The sequence below is a fragment of the Trachymyrmex septentrionalis genome, unplaced genomic scaffold (genome assembly GCF_001594115.1).
Source record: "Trachymyrmex septentrionalis isolate Tsep2-gDNA-1 unplaced genomic scaffold, Tsep1.0 scaffold32, whole genome shotgun sequence".
Lineage (NCBI taxonomy): Eukaryota > Metazoa > Arthropoda > Insecta > Hymenoptera > Formicidae > Trachymyrmex > Trachymyrmex septentrionalis.
In genome coordinates this window covers 2301470-2325005 of record NW_017305485.1, presented here as the reverse complement: position 1 = coordinate 2325005, position 23536 = coordinate 2301470, and the positions used below count along the sequence as shown (strand labels likewise).

At 30.7% G+C, this 23536-nt stretch overlaps 1 protein-coding gene across 2 annotated transcripts in view; it reads left to right on the top strand.

Moving 5' to 3' along the window:
- LOC108750010 (WASH complex subunit FAM21-like) overlaps positions 1–12732 on the top strand; it is a 37113-nt gene extending 24381 nt beyond the window's left edge. For both annotated transcript variants that reach the window (XM_018489172.1, XM_018489173.1), the window contains 4 exons: positions 8492–9060; positions 9374–10231; positions 10396–10514; positions 10760–12732. In XM_018489172.1, coding sequence (XP_018344674.1) covers positions 8492–9060; positions 9374–10231; positions 10396–10514; positions 10760–12277 — 3064 coding nt within the window. In that variant the 3' untranslated portion in view covers positions 12278–12732. The remainder of the gene's footprint in view (positions 1–8491; positions 9061–9373; positions 10232–10395; positions 10515–10759) is intronic.
- The last annotated feature ends 10804 nt before the right edge of the window (positions 12733–23536 follow it).

Here is a 23536-nt window from a genome sequence, read left to right as displayed (position 1 = left end):
TAGCCATAAGAGAAAGAAAGCAGAAACTTAGAAATATGCATTAATATGAGATTTTTTTTATTAGATTTATTGTTTTTATATACTTTCTTCAAAACACTGAGTAAAAATTACTTGAAACTAATTTTTTAAAATTTCTATTATATATACAGTTCTTTTCTTGTAATTGTTCACGAATTTGAAGGTTTATCAAATTTAGTTTTAATACTGTATGAAAAAAAAACGAAAAAATTATTTCTTATTTCTTAAACACATCTTTCTTTTAATTAATAATAATTGATTAATAATTTAAATAACTAATAATAATCATATCTTTTCTTCGCGTACATACAATATTTGCATTGTATATACACTAAAGCGAGGGTCAGGAATAGTGAGAAATGAAGGATACTTGTCTAAAGTGGAGAATACGTATCCGGATAAACTTATGCATTATCGTTCAAGAGGTGGCATTATTATTTAGTTTTAAGACAATAACAGTTGGCAAATTAAGAAGAAGATCATTTCGATAAAAAGAGTGGTATTTATTTATAATATTTTCAGATAAAAAATATCTATTACACCAATTATGGGGTATCTTTCAAGATCGGTAGATAAGAGTTGTTTTACATAGCTAAGTATTTATCCTTTCTGAGGTGACAAGTTGTTTCTGGGCAGCAATATGGATAATATTCGTATTTGTTAGTGGGTGGTACAGAAATCATATATTCCAAATCTGTATCACAATTGGATTCAGGGCATCTGGAATGAAATTGGATTATAAAAAAGAAATATATTCAATAAAAATTATCTTTTTACATTAATATTGAAATCATGACAGAATGATGTATTGTATTATATTATAATATTATATTATATTATATTATATTATATTATATGCAGCTTCCATTATGAAATAGAGAATGTTAATTATTTAGAATAAATAATCAGAAAAGAAAGAAAAGAGAAACTTAGAAGTGTGAGATAAAATGAGATTTTCTATTTAATTTTTTTTCTTCCATGTACTTTTTCTAACACATAGAGTAAAAATTATTTGAAATTAATTTTTTTTTAATTTTTGTGAACATTTTTTTTTTTTTAATAGTTCACGAATTTGAAAATTTGGCAAATTGAGCTTCTATCATATGAAAAAACTTATTGTGTCTTTTCTTAAGCACATTTTTCTTTTATTTACTAATTTACTAATTTAACAACTAATTACTAATAATTACTAATTTAAACAACTAATCACACATTTTCTTTGTATACATTTGCAACAAAGCAAGAATCAAAATAATTATTTGATAATCGTTCTCTAAAGCCAATACTTCCGAGCTTAGGCATTAACAATTTATGACTATATGTGAGAAAGACAAATATTTATTATTTTTTTCTTTGAGTAGAATTTTTCTCAGTTACGTAAAATCTAATTTATAGATGCATACAGATTTGCCAAATAGCTAACATATAAATCATAATATTATATGTATATGAATTGTATACATATATGAGAATTTTTATTTTTCTAGATATATATTTTATAAATAATTTTATATGATATATCATTATATAATATTTTGACTTACGATATGAAAGAAAGCCTTCCATTCGGATTGCAACGCACTAGCATGCACGGATAAGAAGTCATGTGTGTATTCGGTTTCATAAACTCGGATCCAAATGCGCAGTAATCTAAACGTAAATCTTTATGAGTAAAAACAGAAAGTATTCGAAGATACAAATATTTATTTATTTTGATATTATTGGATACATTGCTTTTGGAATGGTAATAATTATGTAGTTTGTAAATCTACCAGAGGATCTATCATTGAAATATCAAGGATGCACGTAATATGTGTAACAGTCTCTTGTTTATGTAGCAAAAGTTTTACAAATGAATAGCAATCGGATAAACTCCGTCGTTTATAAATTCACTAATCGGTTTTACGTATATTTATAATTTTACAGTCATCACAAATAACAATGTTTTTCCTTTAACGTTAATCTCTTAGATCCAGTTTCACAACTGATGATTAACTCTTAATCGAGTAACTTTAACTTGTTCTTTATCTCTTTCTAATGCCAGAATTGGAAAGAGATGAGAAATAAATTGAACCTCGGTTAAACGTTAATCGTGAATTGTAAAACTGAGTCTTAGTCGGCGAATTATGCAACATACCATTGTCTTCCGTAGTAGAGTAAGCCAGTCCAGTGCATATTAACAACGAAATCGTGCAAACGTAACCCTTCATCTCTTTCTTGTTTAGGAAGTTACCAGAAAGAAGAGATAATAATAAATTTTGAAAAATCACGATTTTTATATATCATTTTTTCTTCTTTCATGATGTTTTTGAAGAGAACATGTCATCTCTTGTACTACACAAACAAAACGTAAAATCAAATGTGCTTTATCGCACGTAGAGATAGTAAGAAGATAAAAAGAGCAAGGAAGATCAATTTAACATCAAACTTACCGATATCAGTTACACTGACGGCCTTACCTTTTCATGACGCATACATAAATCATTAATTATATATTCATGATTTTTACAAAATTTTGTTATTAAATTTAGCATCCAATATATTTTTTTGTATATTTTATGTTATTTATGTATGCAAAATGCACTTTGATAAGTGATCTTCATTTAGTCTTCACTAATCTTGATTAAAATGTACATTTGGCTCGTCTTAACACAGAATAATTAAAGACTAAGAATTAAGTCGAAAGTGTTTATTTGTTGTAACAATTCTTTTTTCAACTAAAACGAAACGAGATGATAGAACTTTCTTTATTGATGATTCAAACATTAGTCGTTCAACTTGCCCATGATCGCGTAGTGATGCTTAAATGCTATAGCTAGTTTAAGGTGATCTATTCTTCAATATCGTCGAATGTGTTGCAGTTGTTGGCTCTACTATCATTTGACTCTCGATTTAATTATCATTAAGAAATGACGGCTGATGAAGAATTGAGTGAATAGATATGAAGCGATTTATTATTATAGCGATTATAATAAAAGAAAAAAAACAATAGTAGTTGATAAAATGCTTACGAGCTTTTTTGTAGATAAATTTTATTGGGGACTATTTGCGCGAACAATTCTCTGACCTTTAATGATTGCAAGGCAAGTAAAAAATGCAGGTGCGGCACATGTCATGTGTCGATTAATTAATCGTACCTAAACGTTATTTATTCGTTGGCTTTGAAAGATTATGTAGCATTGACTCTGAGAAATGAATGATACTGAGAAATGAATGATACCCAACAAGATTCGCAAAGTAATGGAAGTCTATTTGAACAGATACATGCGAATATGGCATTTATTTGAGTGTTCTGGAGTGTTCGGATTGTTCTGGAGGCACTACACATCTTCATTCATCTTTGGAGAAATATACGGGAATGTGAAAACCGCTCAATAGATTTTTGTGCTTTTATGGGACGGAATTGTGAATTAGGATTAGTAAGGAACGAAGAATACATATTTCAATAAATCAGTTACATGTTATCGCGCAAGAGGCGACATTATTCGTCATCTGGTCTTAAAGTAATAACAATAAGCAAATGAAGTAGCAAGTCATTTAATTGAAAAGGGTGATATTTATTTATAACAATATTTCCAGATAAAGAATTACGCGAATCCTGTGATCTCTTTCGAGATCTGTACATAATAATTGTGCTAAAATTAATTTATTCCACTTTCTCGACGACGACAAATTATTTTTGGGCAGCATTGTGGAAAAGGGTCGTCATTCTGTGACGGTAGATGCACAATTTTTTCACCTTTGTAACAAGTAAGTGTAGGGCATCTGGGACGAAACAAAGTAGAATTTGATAAGATTATATTATAAATAAGAGATTTAATAAAAAAAATCTCTTTTTACATTAAAATGACGACAGAATGTCGTAATTATGCAGATCCCATTTGAGTGTTAATTGTTTAGAATATATAGTCATAACAGAAAGAAAACAGAAATTAAAAAATGTGAGTTAATATAAGATTTTCTATTATAACGTTTTTCACTAGAAGTGTTGATGCGCACTCAGTGCACTTAAAATCGTTGTACACAAATTGATGTAAAGATGTACGTTTGATAAAAATATAGAAACGAATTAAATCGCGAAATCTTCAATACATTTTATACTATTTGATAAAATATATGTTGGGTATTTTATTAATTGAGATATTTTACTTTTACATTTAGATTAGATTATTGTACAATAACTTTAATCTACACTGAATGCACACCAGTTCTGCCAGTGAAAAACGAAATTAGAATTTTTCTCGAATAAAGTAAAGAACGCCGAACGGTCAAAGTTAGATGATACGAATATATTATATTTAATTAATTTTTTGTTCCAAATGTGATTGCGCGCCGACGATTATCGTTCAAATCGTTTGGCGTTCTTTACTTTATTCGATTTATTCATATACGATCGTTCTTCTTATAATGTAGATTTTGTCTATTAGGTTTCTTGTTTTTATGTACTTCTCTAAAACACAGAGTAAATTAACTTTTCTATACATATATATAATAGTTCTTTTCTTGTAGTCATTTACAAATATATAGATTTATCAAATTTAGCTTCAATATACATATCGTACAAAAAAATGGTTTCTTAAGCACATTTTTTTTAAATTGATAATTTAAATAACTAATCACACATTTTTTTCGCATATATTTCCATTAAAGCGAGAGCCAGGTCAATCAATTATTAAAACATCGTTGTATAGAAGCAAATTTTCCCGAGATTTTGAGATTATAAATAGAGATTATCATTTAATTCTCTATATATATAGAAAACGAAAATTTATTAATTTTTTATTTATTTATTTTTTAACAGAATTTTTTTAAATTACGTAAAACTTAATAATTGCATACAGTTTCGCCTATATAGAAAATATTTTATAATGTTCATGTAAGAACTTATATATGAAATACATCTACATATTAAATATATTTTATAACTTGTATTGTATGTGATGTATAATTATAGTTTTGACTTACGTGGCGATGATCATTTTTGTATTACGATCACAAGTTAACTGCATGCACGTATTGGTCGTCATGACTGTATCCGGCTTCATAGAGAGATATTCGTATACACAGTAATCTAAAACGCATATTTTTGTGCAAAAAATCCGAAAGTATTCGAAAATGCATTTTACAAGTTCTCATTAATTTTTGTGATATCATTATTAGTTATAGTACGGCTATATTGATATTGGAATAATCAAAATTGTATAGTTTGCTAATCTGTCAAAGAATCTATAGAATATATCACACATGGATGCATAATATGTTAATAAGTTAACATGTTAACAGTCTTTGTTTTGCAAGAGTCTGTACGAAAGAGTATCTTCTTGTCCGCAAATTCGATAATTTGTTCTACACAGATTTATAATTTTGCAGCTTTCAGATATAATGATAATCTCTTAAGTGTTAATCCCGAATTATGCAATACATACCATTATTAGGGTAATCAAACCCATAGTTATCCCTTGCACCATGAGCTAACCCTAAGCACAGTAGCAATAAGATCGTACAAAAGGAACTCTTCATCTCACTTTCTTACTTAGGGAATTACCAAAAAGAAAAGGCAATTATAAATAAAAAAAGTACCTGTTTATATATCATTTTTCTCTTCTTTACGATGTATTTAGGAGAACATCTTGTCTTCTGTTCTGCACAAATATAAAGCAAATTGTGCAATATCACACGTAATGATAGAAGGAAGAAAGATAAAAAGAATAGGGAGGATCACATCAACATCACGCTCACCAGTATTTTTTAAACACAACTTTACTTTTGAAATTGAAGATCGTTTAAGAGGGAAATAGGTTTTTTGTTTTTGTGCAGAGCGGAAATTAGGAATAGTAAGAAACGGAGAATGTAACTGGATAATCTTGATTGCGCGATATCGGACAAGAGGCGTGATTCTGTTATAAAATAGTAACAATATGTAAGTGAATAAACACAAAGTATTTCGATGAATTCAGGTATGAATATCTTGTTAGGCGAATCTTAACTTTAGAGAATTGGGGGTGGGAGGTATTTTATGTAAGGTCGGAATCAGACTATGCATTGAAGATTGAGATTAAAGATTAAAAATTAAAATTCCACCAATGAGAACAAAAAAATTTTGGTTCCTTTTGTTCTGATTAATCAAACATCAATTTTTCAATCTTCAATCTCATTCTTCAATGAGTAGTCTGATTCCGGCCTAAGGATACACGAATACTCGTACAAGTTGGATGTGAATAGCAATGTGGATATTGTTTGCATTTTCTCATATTCTCCTTCAGGCATCCAACCAATTACGTTCGTGCTTTGGTTTACAAGTATATTGAAGGTATCTGGAAAGAAATGGAATAAAATTGTATTGAAAGAGGTTTGAAAGACAATCTTTTTTTATAGCATTGTATTTAATCAGAATGTCATAGTTACTCTGATTAAATGCAATGCTAATATAAATATAATTAAATGCAATGCTACTCGTAATATAAATAAAGAGGGCTGTCATTTTTACAACTTAGCGAAATTTCTGCATTGTGTGATTACATGTATTCCAAAAGTTTCCAGTCACATTTAGAGTAGTTTTGATCTTGTTAAAAAATTAAAAAATATTAAAATTGATTCTGAATATACGATGATTTCATTGGATGTAATATCACTTTTTACAAATATTTCTTTGGAATTGGTAATGAATGCACTGACGAATAGATGGAATTTGATTTCAACGAATTGTACATTACTTAAGGATGAATTTTTATAAACAGTACTTATGGTATTAAATTAGACATATTTTACTTTTTTTTTTCTCAAAAAAATGGAATAATATCGAATTTGATTGACAAGGCATTTTTTCTTTCGCATCTGGACTTTTTTAGGAAAAACATTGAGTTCATTATTAATATTTTATTCTAAAATGACTATCCACTTGATTACATTTTTAAAACAATAAATGAGAGGATTATAAAATTAATCTATGAAAGTAATAATGATAATGGACCAACATAAATGCACACAAGGACAAAAATAAAAAATGATTTACTGTGCCATACATTGATGGTGTTTCACAAAAATTTAATAACATTTTCATTGGTTTGACACACGGTATATCTTTTTATAGTACAAATAAACTTAGTAATTTTATTAAAGTACATAAAGATTTATTACCGAATTTACAAAAAAGAAATGTAATCTACAGAATCAATTGTAGTGATTGCGATGCATCATATGTGGGTCACAAACGGATAGAAAACTAAAAATCAGATTTTCAGAACATCATAGTCATATACGTAGAAATACTACGACTCAATCAGCTATTACAGACCATAGGATGCATTGCGATCATGAATTCGATTGGGAAAATGTGAAAGTTCTGGATGTCGAAAAGCATTACAATAAACGTTTATTCGCCAAAATGATACATATAAACAACCAATTAAATGGACTTGAACTTAATATAAAAATGGACACGGGTAGCTTAAACAAGAACATAGAAATCCTCAATAAATTGTAATATGTGTATTTCTTGTTTTTTCTCACAAATTGACCGCAATATCACTGCGTCAGTTACTGTTTCATATTGTTTTATTCTGTTAACGATTTTTGACTCATTATAATATACATCATTTTATTGACAGGACTAATCAAACATTCTTTATAGTCACATAATGTTCCTGTTTTTTGTCGGTTGAGGTGAGTTAGTTTGGATTGTCTTTTGATTTTCAATAATAAGTTCAATAAAAATATTATAGACAGAGGCTTTCGGTTACCAATCAGCTTATGAACTGAAATGGTCAACAGATTTATCAACAAAGACTCACCTCATCACAAACGCGATCATAAAATTATACACAATACAATGTTTTAACATCATTTTGCTGAAGAGGGCCCAAATCATGAGTCGAAACGTCAAGTTACGTAAATTATTGTCACATTGTATAATATGTAAGATAATTAATTTTAATATTTGACACTGCGCAATTACTTCTTGCGCCGACTCCTATTCCCTTTTTTATCATGGTTTCTAAATAAATAAACCAGAAAAATTAATGCTCTAATACTACAATTATTTCACGATAAATCCACCCAGCAGAAGCAATCTTAGCTGTTTTATCATTTATTAATGTATCAAGCGTATTATGCATAACATTAAGCAAGTATGAAATTACAATGTGCGTCGTTCATCATTCAGCATTTGATTATTGGAGTTTAGATGACGAACTTTTAAGCAAAGACAAATTTATTTCGAATGCTTACGTTATTTATTGGCACAAAGAAGATACAACAGAATGATGATTGGGAAATCGGTGAAGATAAAAGGCTATTATTCTATTATTTTGTAATGAGTGAACAGAATAAAATAAAATATTATTTTGTAAGAAGAAACTTGTCATTTTTATTGACATATAATGGAAAAAGAATATTGGAACAAATAAATAACATTATTTATCACTTATCCCTCTGCTTGTAAAGTAAGAATACTCAATAACTTTTTCTTTCTCAGGAACTTTCCTAGTCCGCGAATGTCCTCGACAAGGGTCAAATCCGAGGAGATCTATCGTGAACGTATTACCAGTGACAGCCTGTTTACGGCACAAACGTACTATCCTGTCAATGCCAACTCGGCAAACGCCAACAGCGACAATCAGCAGCAACAACAACAGCAATCGGGACAGGAGCAGCAAGGTACTTCGTCGGCGTTATTACAAGACGACGTGTTCGAAAACGACGACCTGTTCGAACCGCCACCATTACCCAGTAAATCAGACTCGAAGCGAACAACCAAATCGAAGGTCTCGTCGCTCTTTGACGACTCTGATTCCGGTGACGAGTTCTTCTCCGCCGCTAGCTCTGGTTCTAGATCACAGAAGAGCACGGATTTCCACGTCACGGTATCATCAAGTGATCGGATGAAGTCAGTCCCGAAAAATGGCGGCCTGTTTGATGACGACGTAGATATATTCGGCAGCAAAGACGCCCCAGACGTCGATATATTTGGAGCAACATCGAAATCGAGTTCAAGAGATGCAGCCTCAAATGGTCCGAGCTCGGTAATACCTAAGAATAATAACGGTGAGTAGAGCATACACCTTGTAATTTCTTTTTAATCTTTTTAATCTTTTGTATAAATTATGTTTCACTTTTTAGTCCGACATATTTCATTTATTTATTGCGATGTGTAAATATGAGAATTTTATTTGATTAGGAAGTACTGTATTTTTATATAAAAAATAAGTAAGAGATTGTTTCATTTGGATTTGGGAATATGAAAGACATTACTAACGTTTGTTTGATATAAAGAAGATTTTTATAGTTAATGCGAATATTACGTTTCATAAAACTTGATAAAAGAGAAATATTAGTAAATCAAAATTCAAATCGTTAGACAACTCACAAAACACGAGGATGGAACCAAAGAAGATCAGTCTGTTCGACGATGATGATGATGGCGACTTGTTCGGTGCAAAGCCGACGAAGTTAAAGAACGAACGTAAGACTGATCTCTTCGAGGATGAGGATGATCTATTTCTATCGACCAAGGTCTCTTCAATAGAAATAGATGTAGCAGTTAAACCAAAAATCGACATCTCCAAGAACGTTTCCAGTCTCGAAACTGAAAAGAAGAATAGAAACGATCCTCCAGATCATTTGGACGAACTATTCTCGAAAACAACGAGACCCCGTAGTCTTCTGTTTGAGGACGATGATTACGACGATCTTTTTGGCAAGAAGAACATAGCGCCATGCGATAACGATCAATTGAAATCTAAAGAAAAAGTTAGCAAAGTCATTGCCGAGCAGGCACAGAAACTTCCTGAAGAAAATAAAAGCCAAGTAGAGTCATCAAATTTAAATTGTGATGTCAAGGCAACCCTAGAATCAAGCGTTGTCGAGAGGAACGACGTGGACGAAGAAAAAAGTGAAGCTGAAATCAAAGAAATATATTCCAACATCGAGGAAGATGGCATAGTGAAAAAAAATTCTCCACCGAAAACTCTGAGCATCCGGACGATCTCACCGCCGTCCGAGGAACATGGCGATCAACAAGTACCTCGACGTTTAGTATCCGGTAAAATAAAGAATCTAATGGGGAAGATGGGCGATTTGAAGATACTTTCACCAATGGATGCACCGCCATTATGGAGAAGAAGCGAAGATAAGACGGATGAGGAAGAAGACGTCGTGGACCGAGACATCGCAGATCTGAGCGTCAGTGGTCACGTTTCACCTCCAAGTATATCAGGTAGTTAGCGTTCATTTGGAATTCATTTATGTATGTATATAAGTCTACTATAACAAATTATATATTAAAAAGTCTAACGTTTTATTTAGAATATTTGTTAATTAATTTCAATTATTTTAAGTTGAAGTGAAGAGAAACATAATTTAAATAAATTTGTTTTGTAGAAGGTAGCACACGGAAGGAATCCTCTTATTCGACAATTTCCACCACTAGCAACGCGGAAGCGGCCATAAATTTCGATGACCTGACTCAAGTAGAAACATTATCTACTACTGCGTCCAAGGTACTTATCAAATTAATTATATTGATTTATTTAAGTTATATACTTAACATATATTTTATAATTCGGTTTCTGAGAACAGAAAATATACAGCAAAATATATAGCAAAAAAAATAAGCTCTTACACATTTCTTTGAAATCGAATTATAATTTTTTTCAAATTTTATCACAATGTTCTTGAGATACTTTGAATAATTCGTAATAATTTTCTTTTTCTCCTAATTTGTTATATCTATTTTTTTTGTTAGAGCCGAGTGAGGATTCAAGCTAAACGCCGTCCTCAAAGTCGACATGCCCGGAAATCTGCCCTAAGGCATAGCGGTATCGACTTCGACACGGTTGACAATGCGGACAATGATAATTCTCAAGAGGAGAGTCATACTAGCACCTGCTCCAGCAAAGATCCATCTGCCGCTTTGACGATTAGCGTCTCCGATCGCTTGATTGCCAACGACAATATTCATCGTTCGGCGGTCGATCCTGCTTCTACGGACGACAGATCTGAGCTGGGTAGTATTAGCAAGGAGAGCTCGATGAGCGTAAACAAGAACACCCTTCTGTCTCCATCCACCGACGAAGAGGACTTGTTTGATGTACCACCAGATTTGCCGGAAGATCCGCAGAAGGAGGACGCTTTATTTGGCAGGGCACCAATACTATCACCGATCGACGGCGGGCAATCAGATAAAACGCCCGTCGTTGTCAAAGCTTTAATAGATACCGTGATCAGAAAGGTCGATGAAATTGATACTGACGTGAACGCAACGAACAACGAAAGTAATAAACAAAATTCTAGCGAATTTGCGCAATCGAATGTCGATACTAAATTAGATACGCTGAAGAATACCAAAAATAAGGATGATAAGTACAAGGAAATCGATGATGAGCAAAGTAATATGAGAAGAGCGTCTAGCGAGGAGCCGAGCGATCCTCTACGCGATAGCACTCACGATCCACTGAAGGATCCTAGTCAGTTGTTCGCGTTTGTCACGAAGACGCCATCGCCTGAGAAAAGCAAAGGACTGTTATTTTCTGAGCCGGACGATAGTCTCTTCTCTAGCAGCTCGGCGAAGAAGCCGAATGAGTCAAAGAAGAAAATTTTAGATCTGTTCGCGGAAGACGATATGGGCGGCGACCTATTTTCCACAGCGCCATTGAAGAAGACGGTGAAAAAACCATTGCGAGACACGAAGATTGGTCTCTTCGGTGATGATGACGACGCGCAAAACGACGATGATGACAGTCTCTTCGGCAATTTGTCCAGCAAAGCGAAGTTAGATAATCAACCATCAAATTCTATTTTAGCCGGGCGAAAAAAGAATAATATTTTCGACAACGACGACGATGATGATTCCAGCTTGTTCATCGAGTCATCCGGTCATTCACAGAAATCGGACAGTGCATCATTCTCGGAACCTAAGCAAGATTCTCAAATCGACTCTCAAGCCAAGAGCTCGAATTTGAAAGATATCTTCGGCGATGCACCGCATGATGGCGATGACGACAATATCGATCTTTTTGCCACAAAGAAAGTTGTTCCTAAGAAAGTTGTCGCTCCGTCCAAGTCCCTATTCGCGTCGGACGACGATGACGACGACGGCCATATTTTCGGCAAGCAGCCATCTACGTCGACGGAATCGAAAGCGAGGACGACAACGATCGCACCGAGTTCAAGATCGGCCATGAAGAAACCGGTAACTAAAGACCTGAAGAAAACAGCCGAGAAAATCATCGAGGATCCACTAAGCCTCCTTCAAGACGATTAACTCAGTTTCCTTAAGATAAGTATCCGTGAGATTTTTTGTTAGCTACACAACGCTTAGCTACAAAAGTTTATACGTGTTTAAAAAAGAGAGTCAAATGAAGTACAAAAATTAAAGGAGAAACTTGCCTTTTGTTCTGCCATTTCTTCAAAGAATTATTTGTATTGTATGTATGTGTGAGTATGCGTGTATAGCTGTGTGATTAAAATGAATTTATTTAACCTATTAAAATTATTCTATTTTCTCAGCGCAATGTAATATTTTATTTTTTATCAGATATGAACGGTTATAATTACGTAACTTATCCTAATTAAATTGATAAAAATTATCGAGACAACTTTAATTGCACAGAATAATTTCTGCGATGTCTCTAATGCGATAGAGGAAGATTTGAAAAAGAGAGATGGACCCTATTCAGTTAGCATTATTTATTATATTTTAAAAACAAATTATAACAAAGTATAGCACTAAATTATTTGTTTTAAATATCTTAGTCTTTTTTATATTTTTGCAAAGGATTATTTAGTGTTGTAAAGTTCGTGCGAGTGTAGAATGCTTCAATGAACCGAATAAACTTTTGTGGCTTTAGGCGTATATATGTATACATATATATATTTTTTATTTATATTTTATTAGTTCACATTCGCTCGTTTATAGTATAAAGAGTGTTATAGAGAGTATGCTGGAGGATGAGTAATGTGCAATTCACGAATAATGGAATTTTTATTTCTGCCTACAGTATTTATTATGTCATGAGTCAGATCTATGTATTACCTGTTAGTTTATATGTGCCACATTAGAAAGAATATCTGGTCTTATTTGAAGTTGCAATAGATCTGGAAAGATATATTCATCCTCTTTCTTTTCCATTTAGCATTTATTCCTAAAACAACGAACATGTAATCGGTTTACACCGATCGATTGAGAGTATCATTATAAAAGTCGCACTTCGCCTGTGCAAAGATATATTTTCTGTACCATCGCCTTGTTCACCTTGCGCGTAATTCACCTCGCCCTCTTGTGATTTACGTCATATGTATATATATATTATTCTGAGTCACCCACGTTAGTATAATAAAATTTATTCGATGACCACATACGATAATATAATTGTAATCTTTTTAATCCTGGATAATCATATTCAAAATAACCTACCTAAGTCTTCATTTCCGACTCCAATCCTTCGTTTATCTTGCGAAAAATTTATAAAAATAAATAGAACGTAAACGTCATAAAGAGTACTTTAGGTTAACATATTTAAATTAATAATATCAAATTATACTCAATTTGAATTATTTTTAATCATTTCTATAGATCGCTGCTGCTTCTACTCAATATGTTTAATATTCAATATTGCTTTAAAACGATAGAGTTAAACGTTTTAATTCAAGAAAATGTATTAAATTTGAGACTCATGTTTAATTTGTTATTTACTAAACATTAATATGAAAATGGTTTACACTGAAACTAATCACAAAAATGGATTGGTTTACAATTTGGCACAAGCAGAAGAAACGACAAAATGTTATTTAATTCAAAGGATTGGATTAGTATTGCTTCTTTGATATGTAAAGCAATAGTTTAACTTAAAAAAATTAATTACTGTGTGTGGAACAAAATTATATTAGTCACATGTTTTCGATAAACATTTATATTAATTTCGCCGGGAATGACACACATTTATATACATATGAGCGTATAATATTACGTCTATTAATGTCATATGTATCCTTCCATTCGGATTAGAACGCACTAGCATGCATGGAGAGATAAGAAGTCATGTGTGTATTTAGTTTCATAATCTCGGATCCAAATACGCAGTGATTTAAACGTAAATCTTTATGAGTAAAAACAGAAAGTATTCGAAGATAAAATATAAAGATTTATTTATTTTGATATTATTATATACATTGCTTTTGGAATGATAATAATTATGTAATTTGTAAATCTACCAGAGGATCTATCATTGAAAGGATGCACGTAATATGTGTAACAGTCTTTGTTTATGTAGCAAAAGTTTTTACAAATGAATACCAACCGCTAAATTCCGTCGTTTATAAATTCGCTAATCGGTTCTACGTATATTTATAATTTTGCAGTCATCACAAATAACAATATTTTTCCCTTAACATTAATCTCTTAGGCCCAGTTTTACAACTGATGATTAACTCTTAATCGAATAACTTTAACTTGTTCTTTATCTTTTTCTAATGCTAGAATTGGAAAAAGATGAGAAATAAGTTAAACTTCGGTTAAACGTTAGTGAGTTGTAAAACTGAATCTTAGTCGGCGAATTATGCAACATAAGATTGATTTCCGTAGTAGAATGAGCCAGTCAATGTATATCAATAACAAGATCGCGTAAACCTTCATCTCTTTCTTGTTTAGGAAGTCATCAGAAAGAAGTGACGATAATAAATTTTGAAAAATCATGATTTTTATATATCATTTTTCCTTCTTCCATGAAGTTTTTGAAGAGAACATGTCATCTCTTGTACTACACAAACAAATGTAAAATCAAATGTGCTGTATCACACGTAGAGATAGTAAGAAGATAAAAAGAGCAAGAAGTAAGAGGCGACGTTATTCGTCACCTGGTCTTAAAATAATAACAGTAAGCAAATGAAGTAGCAAATCATTCAGTTGAAAAGGGTGATTATTTATTTATAACAATATTTTCAGATAAAGAATTACGTGAACCCTGTGATCTCTTTCGAGATCTGTACATAAGAATTGCGCTAAAATTAATTTATTCCACAACTCTTTGTCGACGACGACAATATATATTTCGGCAGCAATATGGATGAGGGGTGTCACTCCGTGACGGTAGTTGCACAATTTCTTCATCTTCGTTACAAGTAAGTGTAGGGCATCTGGAACGAAACAATGTAGAATTTGATAAGATTAGATTATAAATAAGAGAGAGAAAGATAAAAAAAATCTTTTTTTACATTAAAATGACGACAGAATGTCGTAATTATGCAGATGCCATTCCGAAATTTGAGTTTTGTTTGTTTAGAATATATAGTCATAAGAGAAAGAAAGCAGAAATTAAAAAATGTGAATTAATATGAGATTTTTTATTATAGCGTTTTTTTTCACTAGCACAGCTGGTGCGCATGCAGTGCACTTTAAAATCGTTGTACACAAATCGATGTAAAGATGTACGTTTGATAAAAATATAGAAACGAATTAAATCGCGAAATCCTGAATACATTTTATGCTATTTGATAAAATATACGTTGGTTATTTTATTAATTGAGATATTTCACTTTTACATTCAGATTAGGTTATTGTACAATAGCTTTAATGTGCACTGAGTGCGCACCAGTTCGGCCAGTGGAAAATGCAATTAGATTTTTTTCTATTAGATTTCTTGTTTTTATGTACTTTTTTAAAACAGAATAAAAATTACTTGAAATTAACTTTTCTATATACATATATAATAGTTTCTTTTCTTGTAGTCGTTTACAAATATGTAGATTTATCAAATTTAGCTTCAATCATGCAAAAAATTTGTTTTTTAAGCACATTTTTTTAAAATTAATAATTTAAATAATTAACCACATATTTTTTTCGCATATATTTTCATTAAAGCGAGAATCAGATTAATCAGTTATTAAAACATCATTGTATAGAAGCAAATTTTCCCGAGATTTTGATATTATAAATAGAGATTATCATTTAACTCTATAGAAAACGAAAATTTATTAATTTTTTATTTATTTTTTTCTTTAAGTAGAATTTTTCCAAGTTACGTAAAACTTAATATTCAATTGCGTACAGTTTCGCCTATATAGAAAATATTTTATAATGTTCATGTAAGAACTTATATATGAAATATATCTAAATAGTAAATATATTTTATAAATTGTATTGTATATGATGTATAATTATATAATGTTTTGACTTACGTATCGATGATCATTGTTGTAGTATGATCACAAGTTAATTTCACGCACTCATCGGTTGTCATGACTGTATTCGGTTTCATAGAGATAAATTCGTATATACAATAATCTAAAACACATTTTTTTGTGCATAAAATCCGAAAGTATTCGAAAATACATTTTATAAGCTCTCATTAATTTTTGTGATATTATTATTAGTTATAGCACGTCTATATTGATATTGGAATGATCAAAGTTGTATAGTTTACTTAATCTTTTAAAGAATCTGTCATAGAAATATATCATACAAGGATGCACAATATGTTAATATATTAATATGTTAACAGTCTTTGTTTTGCAAGAGTCTGTACGAAAGAGTATCCTATTGTTCTACACAGATTTACAATTTTGCAGCTTTCAGATATAATGATAATCTTTTAAGTGTTAATTCCGAATTATGCAATACATACCATCGTCAGAGTAATTAAGCTTATAGTTATCCCTTCCACCATGAGCTAACCCTAAGCATAGCAGCAATAAGATCGTGCCAAAGGAACTCTTCATCTCACTCTCTTGCTTAAGGAATTATCAGAAAGAAAAGACGATTATAAGTAAAAAAAGTACCTGTTTATATATCATTTTTCTTTTCTTTATGATGTAGTTAGGAGAAATCTTGTCTTCTGTTCTGCATAAATATAAAGCAAACTGTGCAATATCACACGTAATGATAGAAGGAAGAAAGATAAAAAGAACAGGGAGGATCACATCAACATCACGCTCATCGGTATCTTTTAATCTTTACTTTTAAAACTGAAGATCGTTTAAGAGGGAAATAGATTTTTTATTTTTTTGCAGAGCAGAAACTAGGAATAATAAGGAACGAAGAATGTAACTGGATAATCTTGGTTGCGCGATATCGGACAAGAGGCGTGATTCTATTATAAAATAGTAACAATATGTAAGTGAATAAACACCAAGTATTTCGATAAATTCAGGTATGAATATCCTGTTAGGCGAATCTTAACTTTAGCGAACTTGGGGTGGGAGGTACTATATGTAATCGGAATCAGACTATGCATTGAAAATTAAAGATTAAAGATTGAAATTTCACTAATAAGGACAAAAAAATTTTGGTTCCTTTTGTTCTGATTGATCAAATATCAATCTTTCAATCTTCAATCTCATTCTTCAGTGCGTAGTCTAATTCCGGCCTAAGGCCGGAATATTCTACAAATCGGATGTGAATAGCAATGTCGATATTGTTTGTATTTTTTATCTTCCTTTATGCATCCAATCAACAGTACGTTCATGCTTTTGGCCACAAGTGTATTGAAGGTATCTGGAAAGAAATGGAATAAAATTGTATTATGAAAGAGGTTTGAAAGACAATCTTTTTTTATATTAGCATTGTATTTAATCAGAATGTCGTAGTTATTGTGATTAAATACAATGCTAATATAAATATAATTAAATGCAATGCTAATATAAATAAAGAGGGCTATCATTTTTACAACATATCGAAATTTCTGTTTGTATGATCATCAAAAGTATTCCAAAAGCTCCCAGTCACATTCAGAATAGTTTTGATCCTGTTAAAAAATTATACCTTTTCATTTCGCATACATAAATTATTAATTATATATTCATGATTTTTGCAAAATTTTGTTATTAAATTTAGCATCCGATATATTTTTTTGTATCTTTTATGTTATCTATGTATGTATGTGCAAAATGCACTTTGATAAGTGATCTTCATTTAGTCTTTACTAATCTTGATTCATGTAGTTTTCTCTAATCTTGATTAAAATGTACATTTGGGTCATCTTAACACAGAATAATTAGATTAATAATAAAGATTAAGAATTAAGTCGAAAGTATTTATTTGTTGTAACAATTCTTTTCTCAACTAAAACGAAACGAGATGATAGAACTTTCTTTATTGATGATTCAAACATTAGTCGTTCAACTTGCCCATCGCGTAGTGATGCTTAAATACAATACTATAGCTAGTTTAAGATGATTTATTCTTCAATATCGTCGAATATGTTGGTTTTACCATCATTTGACTCTCGATTTAATTATCATTAAGAAATGACGGCTGATAAAGAATTGAGTGAATAGATATGAAGCGATTTAAAATGAAAAAAAAGAATAGTAGTTGGTAAAATGCTTACGAGCTTTTGCAGATAATTTGATTGGGGACTACTTGCGCGAACAATTCTCTGACCTTTAATGATTGCCAGGCAAGTAAAAAATGCAGGTGCGGCACATGTCTTGTGTCGGTTAATTCGTATCTAACGCCATTTATTCGTTGGCTTTGAAACATTATGTAGCATTGACTCTGAGAAATGAATGATATCCAACAAGAATTGCAAAGCAATGGAAGTCTATTTGAAGAGATACATGCGAATATGGCGTTTATTTGCGTGCCGGATTGTTTCGGAGGCACTACACATCTTCATTCATCTTTGAAGAAATGTATGGGTATGTGAAAACCGCTCAAGAGATTTTTGTGCTTTTATGGGACGGTATTGTGAATTAGGAATAGTAAGGAACGGAGAATACGTATCTGAATATATCGGTTACACATTATCGCGCAAGAGGCGACGTTATTCGTTATCTGGTCTAAAAGTAATAACAATAAGCAAATGAAGTAGCAAGTCATTTAATTGAAAAGGGTGGTATTTATTTATAACATTATTTCCAGATAAAGAATTATGCGAATCCTGTGATTTTTTTCGAGATCTGTACATAAGAATTGCGCTACATATAATTTATAATATTCTACGACTTCATATAATTTATTCTACGACTTTTTTCTCGTCGACGACAATATATATTTCGGCAGCATTGTGGATGAGGCATATCATTCCGTAAGGGTTGTTGCACAATTTCTTCATCTGCATAACAAGTAAGCATAGGGCATCTGGAACGAAACAATGTAAAATTTGATAAGATTAGATTATAAATAAGAGAGAGATAAAAAAATCTTATTTTATATTAAAATGACGATAGAATGTCGTAATTATGCAGATCAAATTGCAAAATTTAAGTGTTAATTGTTCAGAATATATAGTCATAAGAGAAAAAAAGCAGAAATTAAAAAAATGTGAATTAATATAAGATTTTTTATTTTAGCATTTTTCATTGGCAGAGCTGGTGCGCACTCAGTGCACTTTAAAACCGTTGTATACAAATCGATGTAAAGATGTACGTTTGATAAAAATATAGAAACGAATTAAATCGCGAAATCCTGAATACATTTTATGCTATTTGATAAAATATACGTTGGTTATTTTATTAATTGAGATATTTCACTTTTACATTCAGATTAGGTTATTGTACAATAGCTTTAATGTGCACTGAGTGCGCACCAGTTCGGCCAGTGGAAAATGCAATTAGATTTTTTTCTATTAGATTTCTTGTTTTTATGTACTTTTTTAAAACAGAATAAAAATTACTTGAAATTAACTTTTCTATATACATATATAATAGTTTCTTTTCTTGTAGTCGTTTACAAATATGTAAATTTATCAAATCTAGCTTCAATCATACAAAAAAAATTATTTTTTAAGCACATTTTTTTAAATTAGTAATTTAAATAACTAATCACATATTTTCTTCTTATATATTCCATTAAAACGAGAGTCAGGTTAATTAATTATTAAAACATCATTATGTAGAAGCAAATTTTCCTGAGATTTTGAGATTATAAATAAAGATTATCATTTAACTCTATATATAGAAAACGAAAATTTATTAATTATTTATTTATTTTTTTCTTTAAGTAGAATTTTTCTTTAAAACTTAATAATCAATTGCATACAGTTTCGCCTATATAGTGAAAATATTTTATGAATTGTATTGTATGTGATGTATAATTATATAATGTTTTGACTTACGTTTCGATGATCATTGTTGAAGTTTGATCACAAGTTAACTTCACGCATGCATCGGTCGTCATGGCTGTATTCGGCTTTATAGTGATAAATCCGTATACACAGTAATCTAAAACACATATTTTTGTGCATAAAATCCGAAAGTATTCGAAAATGCATTTTATAAGCTCTCATTAATTTTTGTGATATTATTATTAGTTATAGCACGTCTATATTGATATTGGAATGATCAAACTTGTATAGTTTGCTAATTTTTTAAAAAATTTGTCATAGAAATATATCACACAATGATGCACAATATGTTAATATGTTAACAGTCTTTGTTTTGCAAGAGTCTGTACGAAAGAGTATCCTATTGTTCGCAAATTCGATAATTTGTTCTATAGATTTATAATTTTGCAGCTTTCAGATATAATGATAATCTCTTAAGTGTTAATCCCGAATTATGCAATACATACCATCGTCATCAAATTCATTGTCACCGCTTCCATCATGAGCTAACCCCAAGCACAGCAGCAATAAGATAGTGCAAGAGGAACTCTTCATCTCACTTTCTTGCTTAGGCAATTACCAGAAAGAAAAGGCGATTATAAATAAAAAAAGTACCTGTTCATATATCATTTTTCTCTCTTTTATGATGTATTTGGGAAAACATCTTGTCTTCTGTTCTGCATAAATATAAAGCAAACTGTGCAATATCACACGTAATGATAGAAGGAAGAAAGATAAAAACGACAGGGAGGATCATCAACATCACGTTCACCGGTATCTTTTAAACACAATTTTACTTTTGAAACTGAAGATTATTTAAGAGGGAAATAGGTTTTTTGTTTTTTTTGCAGAGCGTTTTATAGGAAACTAGGAATAGTAAGGAATGGAGAATGTAACTGGATAATCTTGATTGCGCGATATCGGACAAGAGGTGTAATTCTGCTATAAAATAGTAACAATATATAAGTGAATAAACATAAAGTATTTCGATAAATTCAGGTATGAATATCCTGTTAGGCGAATCTTAACTTTAGAGAATTGGGGGTGGGAGTACTTTATATAAGATCGGAATCAGACTATGCATTGAAGATTGAGATTAAAGATTAAAAATTGAAATTTCACCAATGAGGACAAAAAAATTTTGGTTCCTTTTGTTCTGATTAATCAAACATCAATCTTTTAATCTTCAATCTCATTCTTCAATGCGTAGTCTGATTCCAACCTAAGGATACATGAATACTCTACAAATCGGATGTGAATAGCAATGTGGATATTGTTTGCATTTTTTATTCTCTTTTATGCATCCAATCAACAATACGTTCATGTTTTGAGCCACAAGTGTATTGAAGGTATCTGAAAAGAAATGGAATAAAATTGTATTATGAAGGAGGTTTGAAAGATAATCTTTTTTTATGTTAGCATTTAATCAGAATGTCGTAGTTATTGTGATTAAATACAATGCTAATATAAATATAAATAAATGCAATGCTAATATAAATAAAGAGAGCTGTTATTTTTATAACTTAGCGAAATTTCTGCACTGTGTGATCATCAAAAGTATTCCAAAAGCTCCCAGTTACATTCAGAATATTTTTGATCTTGTTAAAAAATTAATAAACATTAAAATTGATTCTGAACATACGTTGATTTGATTGGATGTAATATCGCTTTTTACGAATATTCCTTTGTAATTGGCAATGCATACAATGACGAATAGATGGAACTTTATTTCAACGAATTGTACATTACCTAAGGATGAATTTTTGCAAGCAGTATTTATGATATTAAATTCGACATATTTTTATTTTGATGATCAATTTTATAGACAATCATTTGAAATTCCAATGGGCTCGTCAATTTTAGTAGACTATAATATATATTTTATATAATGTGTTTAATCGCTAAGTCGTCGAATCATCGTTAAACTGTTGTCAATAATTGAAAACTTTTATGTTTTCGGACATTAATCATAATTGATCTGAGACGCTAACATTTCGGCGCACAGTCATACTTGAGATAATTAAATTAAAAAATTGAGAATATATAATGTATTCATAACTCTAACTTTCATCGATTATTGGCGTCCTCTCTTATATTTATGTATATCATTTACACGGTCGTATACTTATTTATAATAATATTTCCAGATAAAAAATACCTATTGCACCAATTTTAGAGTGTCTTTCATGATCGATAGATAAAATTTGTTAAACATAACCAGGATATATATCCTTACGAGGATGATAAACTATTTCTGGGCAACAATATGGATAATTTTTGTATTTGTCCGTGAGTGTTAAATAAATCATATATTCCCAATCTGTATTATATAGAGGGTATTTGGAATGAAACGGAACATAATTATAAGAAAAAGAAATTTGATAGAAATTCTCTTTTCACAGTAGTATCGAAATCACGAATTATATTGAAATATATTGAAATATTGTACGGTTCCCATTATGAAATAGGGAATATTAATTGTTTAAAATAAATAGTCTGAAAAGAAAAAGCAGAAAAACTTAGAAATATGAGGTAATATGAGATTTTCTATTTAATTTTCTTGTTTTCCATGTACTTTCTCTAACACAAAGTAAAAATTATTTGAAACTAATTTTTAACATCTAGTATCTTTCTTTGTAATTTTTATGTATGTATGTGCAAGATCCATTTTGACAGATGATTTTTATTTAATCTTTGCTAATCTTGATTAAAATGTGTAATAACATTTTTGGCTCGTCTTAACACAGAATAATCTAAGAAATCGAAAGTGTTATTTATTTGTAACGATTTCTTTCTCAACGTAAAAACGAGACGAAATGATAGGACTTTCTTTATTGATTCAAATATTAGTTGTTTAACTCTTGTCCATGATCGCGTAGTGATGCTTAAATGTTGTAACTAATTTAAGATGATTTGTTCTTCAATATCGTCGAATCTTCATCATTTGTCTCTTGATTTAGTCATTATCAGAGACTGAAGAAATGATGGCCAATAGAGAATATAGTGATTAGGTACGAAGTGAATTAAGAAAAAAAAGGAATACTCAGCTGCTAAATGCTTATGAGTTTTTTTGCAGGTGGATTTTATTGGAGACTACTTGAGCGAACAATTCTTTGAACTTTAGCGGTTGCAAGGCAAGCAGAAAATGCGAGTAGCATGCAAAAAAAATGAGTAACGTGCAATTCACAAATAACGGAATTTTTATTTCTGTCTACAGTCTATATTTATCATGTCATAAGTTAGATTTTTGTATTACCTGCTATTTTATGTGTGCCACATTTGAAAGAATGTCTGGTCCTATTTATTGACGAAATTGCAATAGATCTAGAAGGATATATCCATCCTCTCTTTTGTCTCATTAACATTTATTCGGAAGACAACGAACATGTAATCGGTTTACACCGATCGATTGAGAGTACCATTGAAAAAGTCGCGCTTCACCCATGTAATAGATATATTATATTTTCTGTACCATCGCCTTA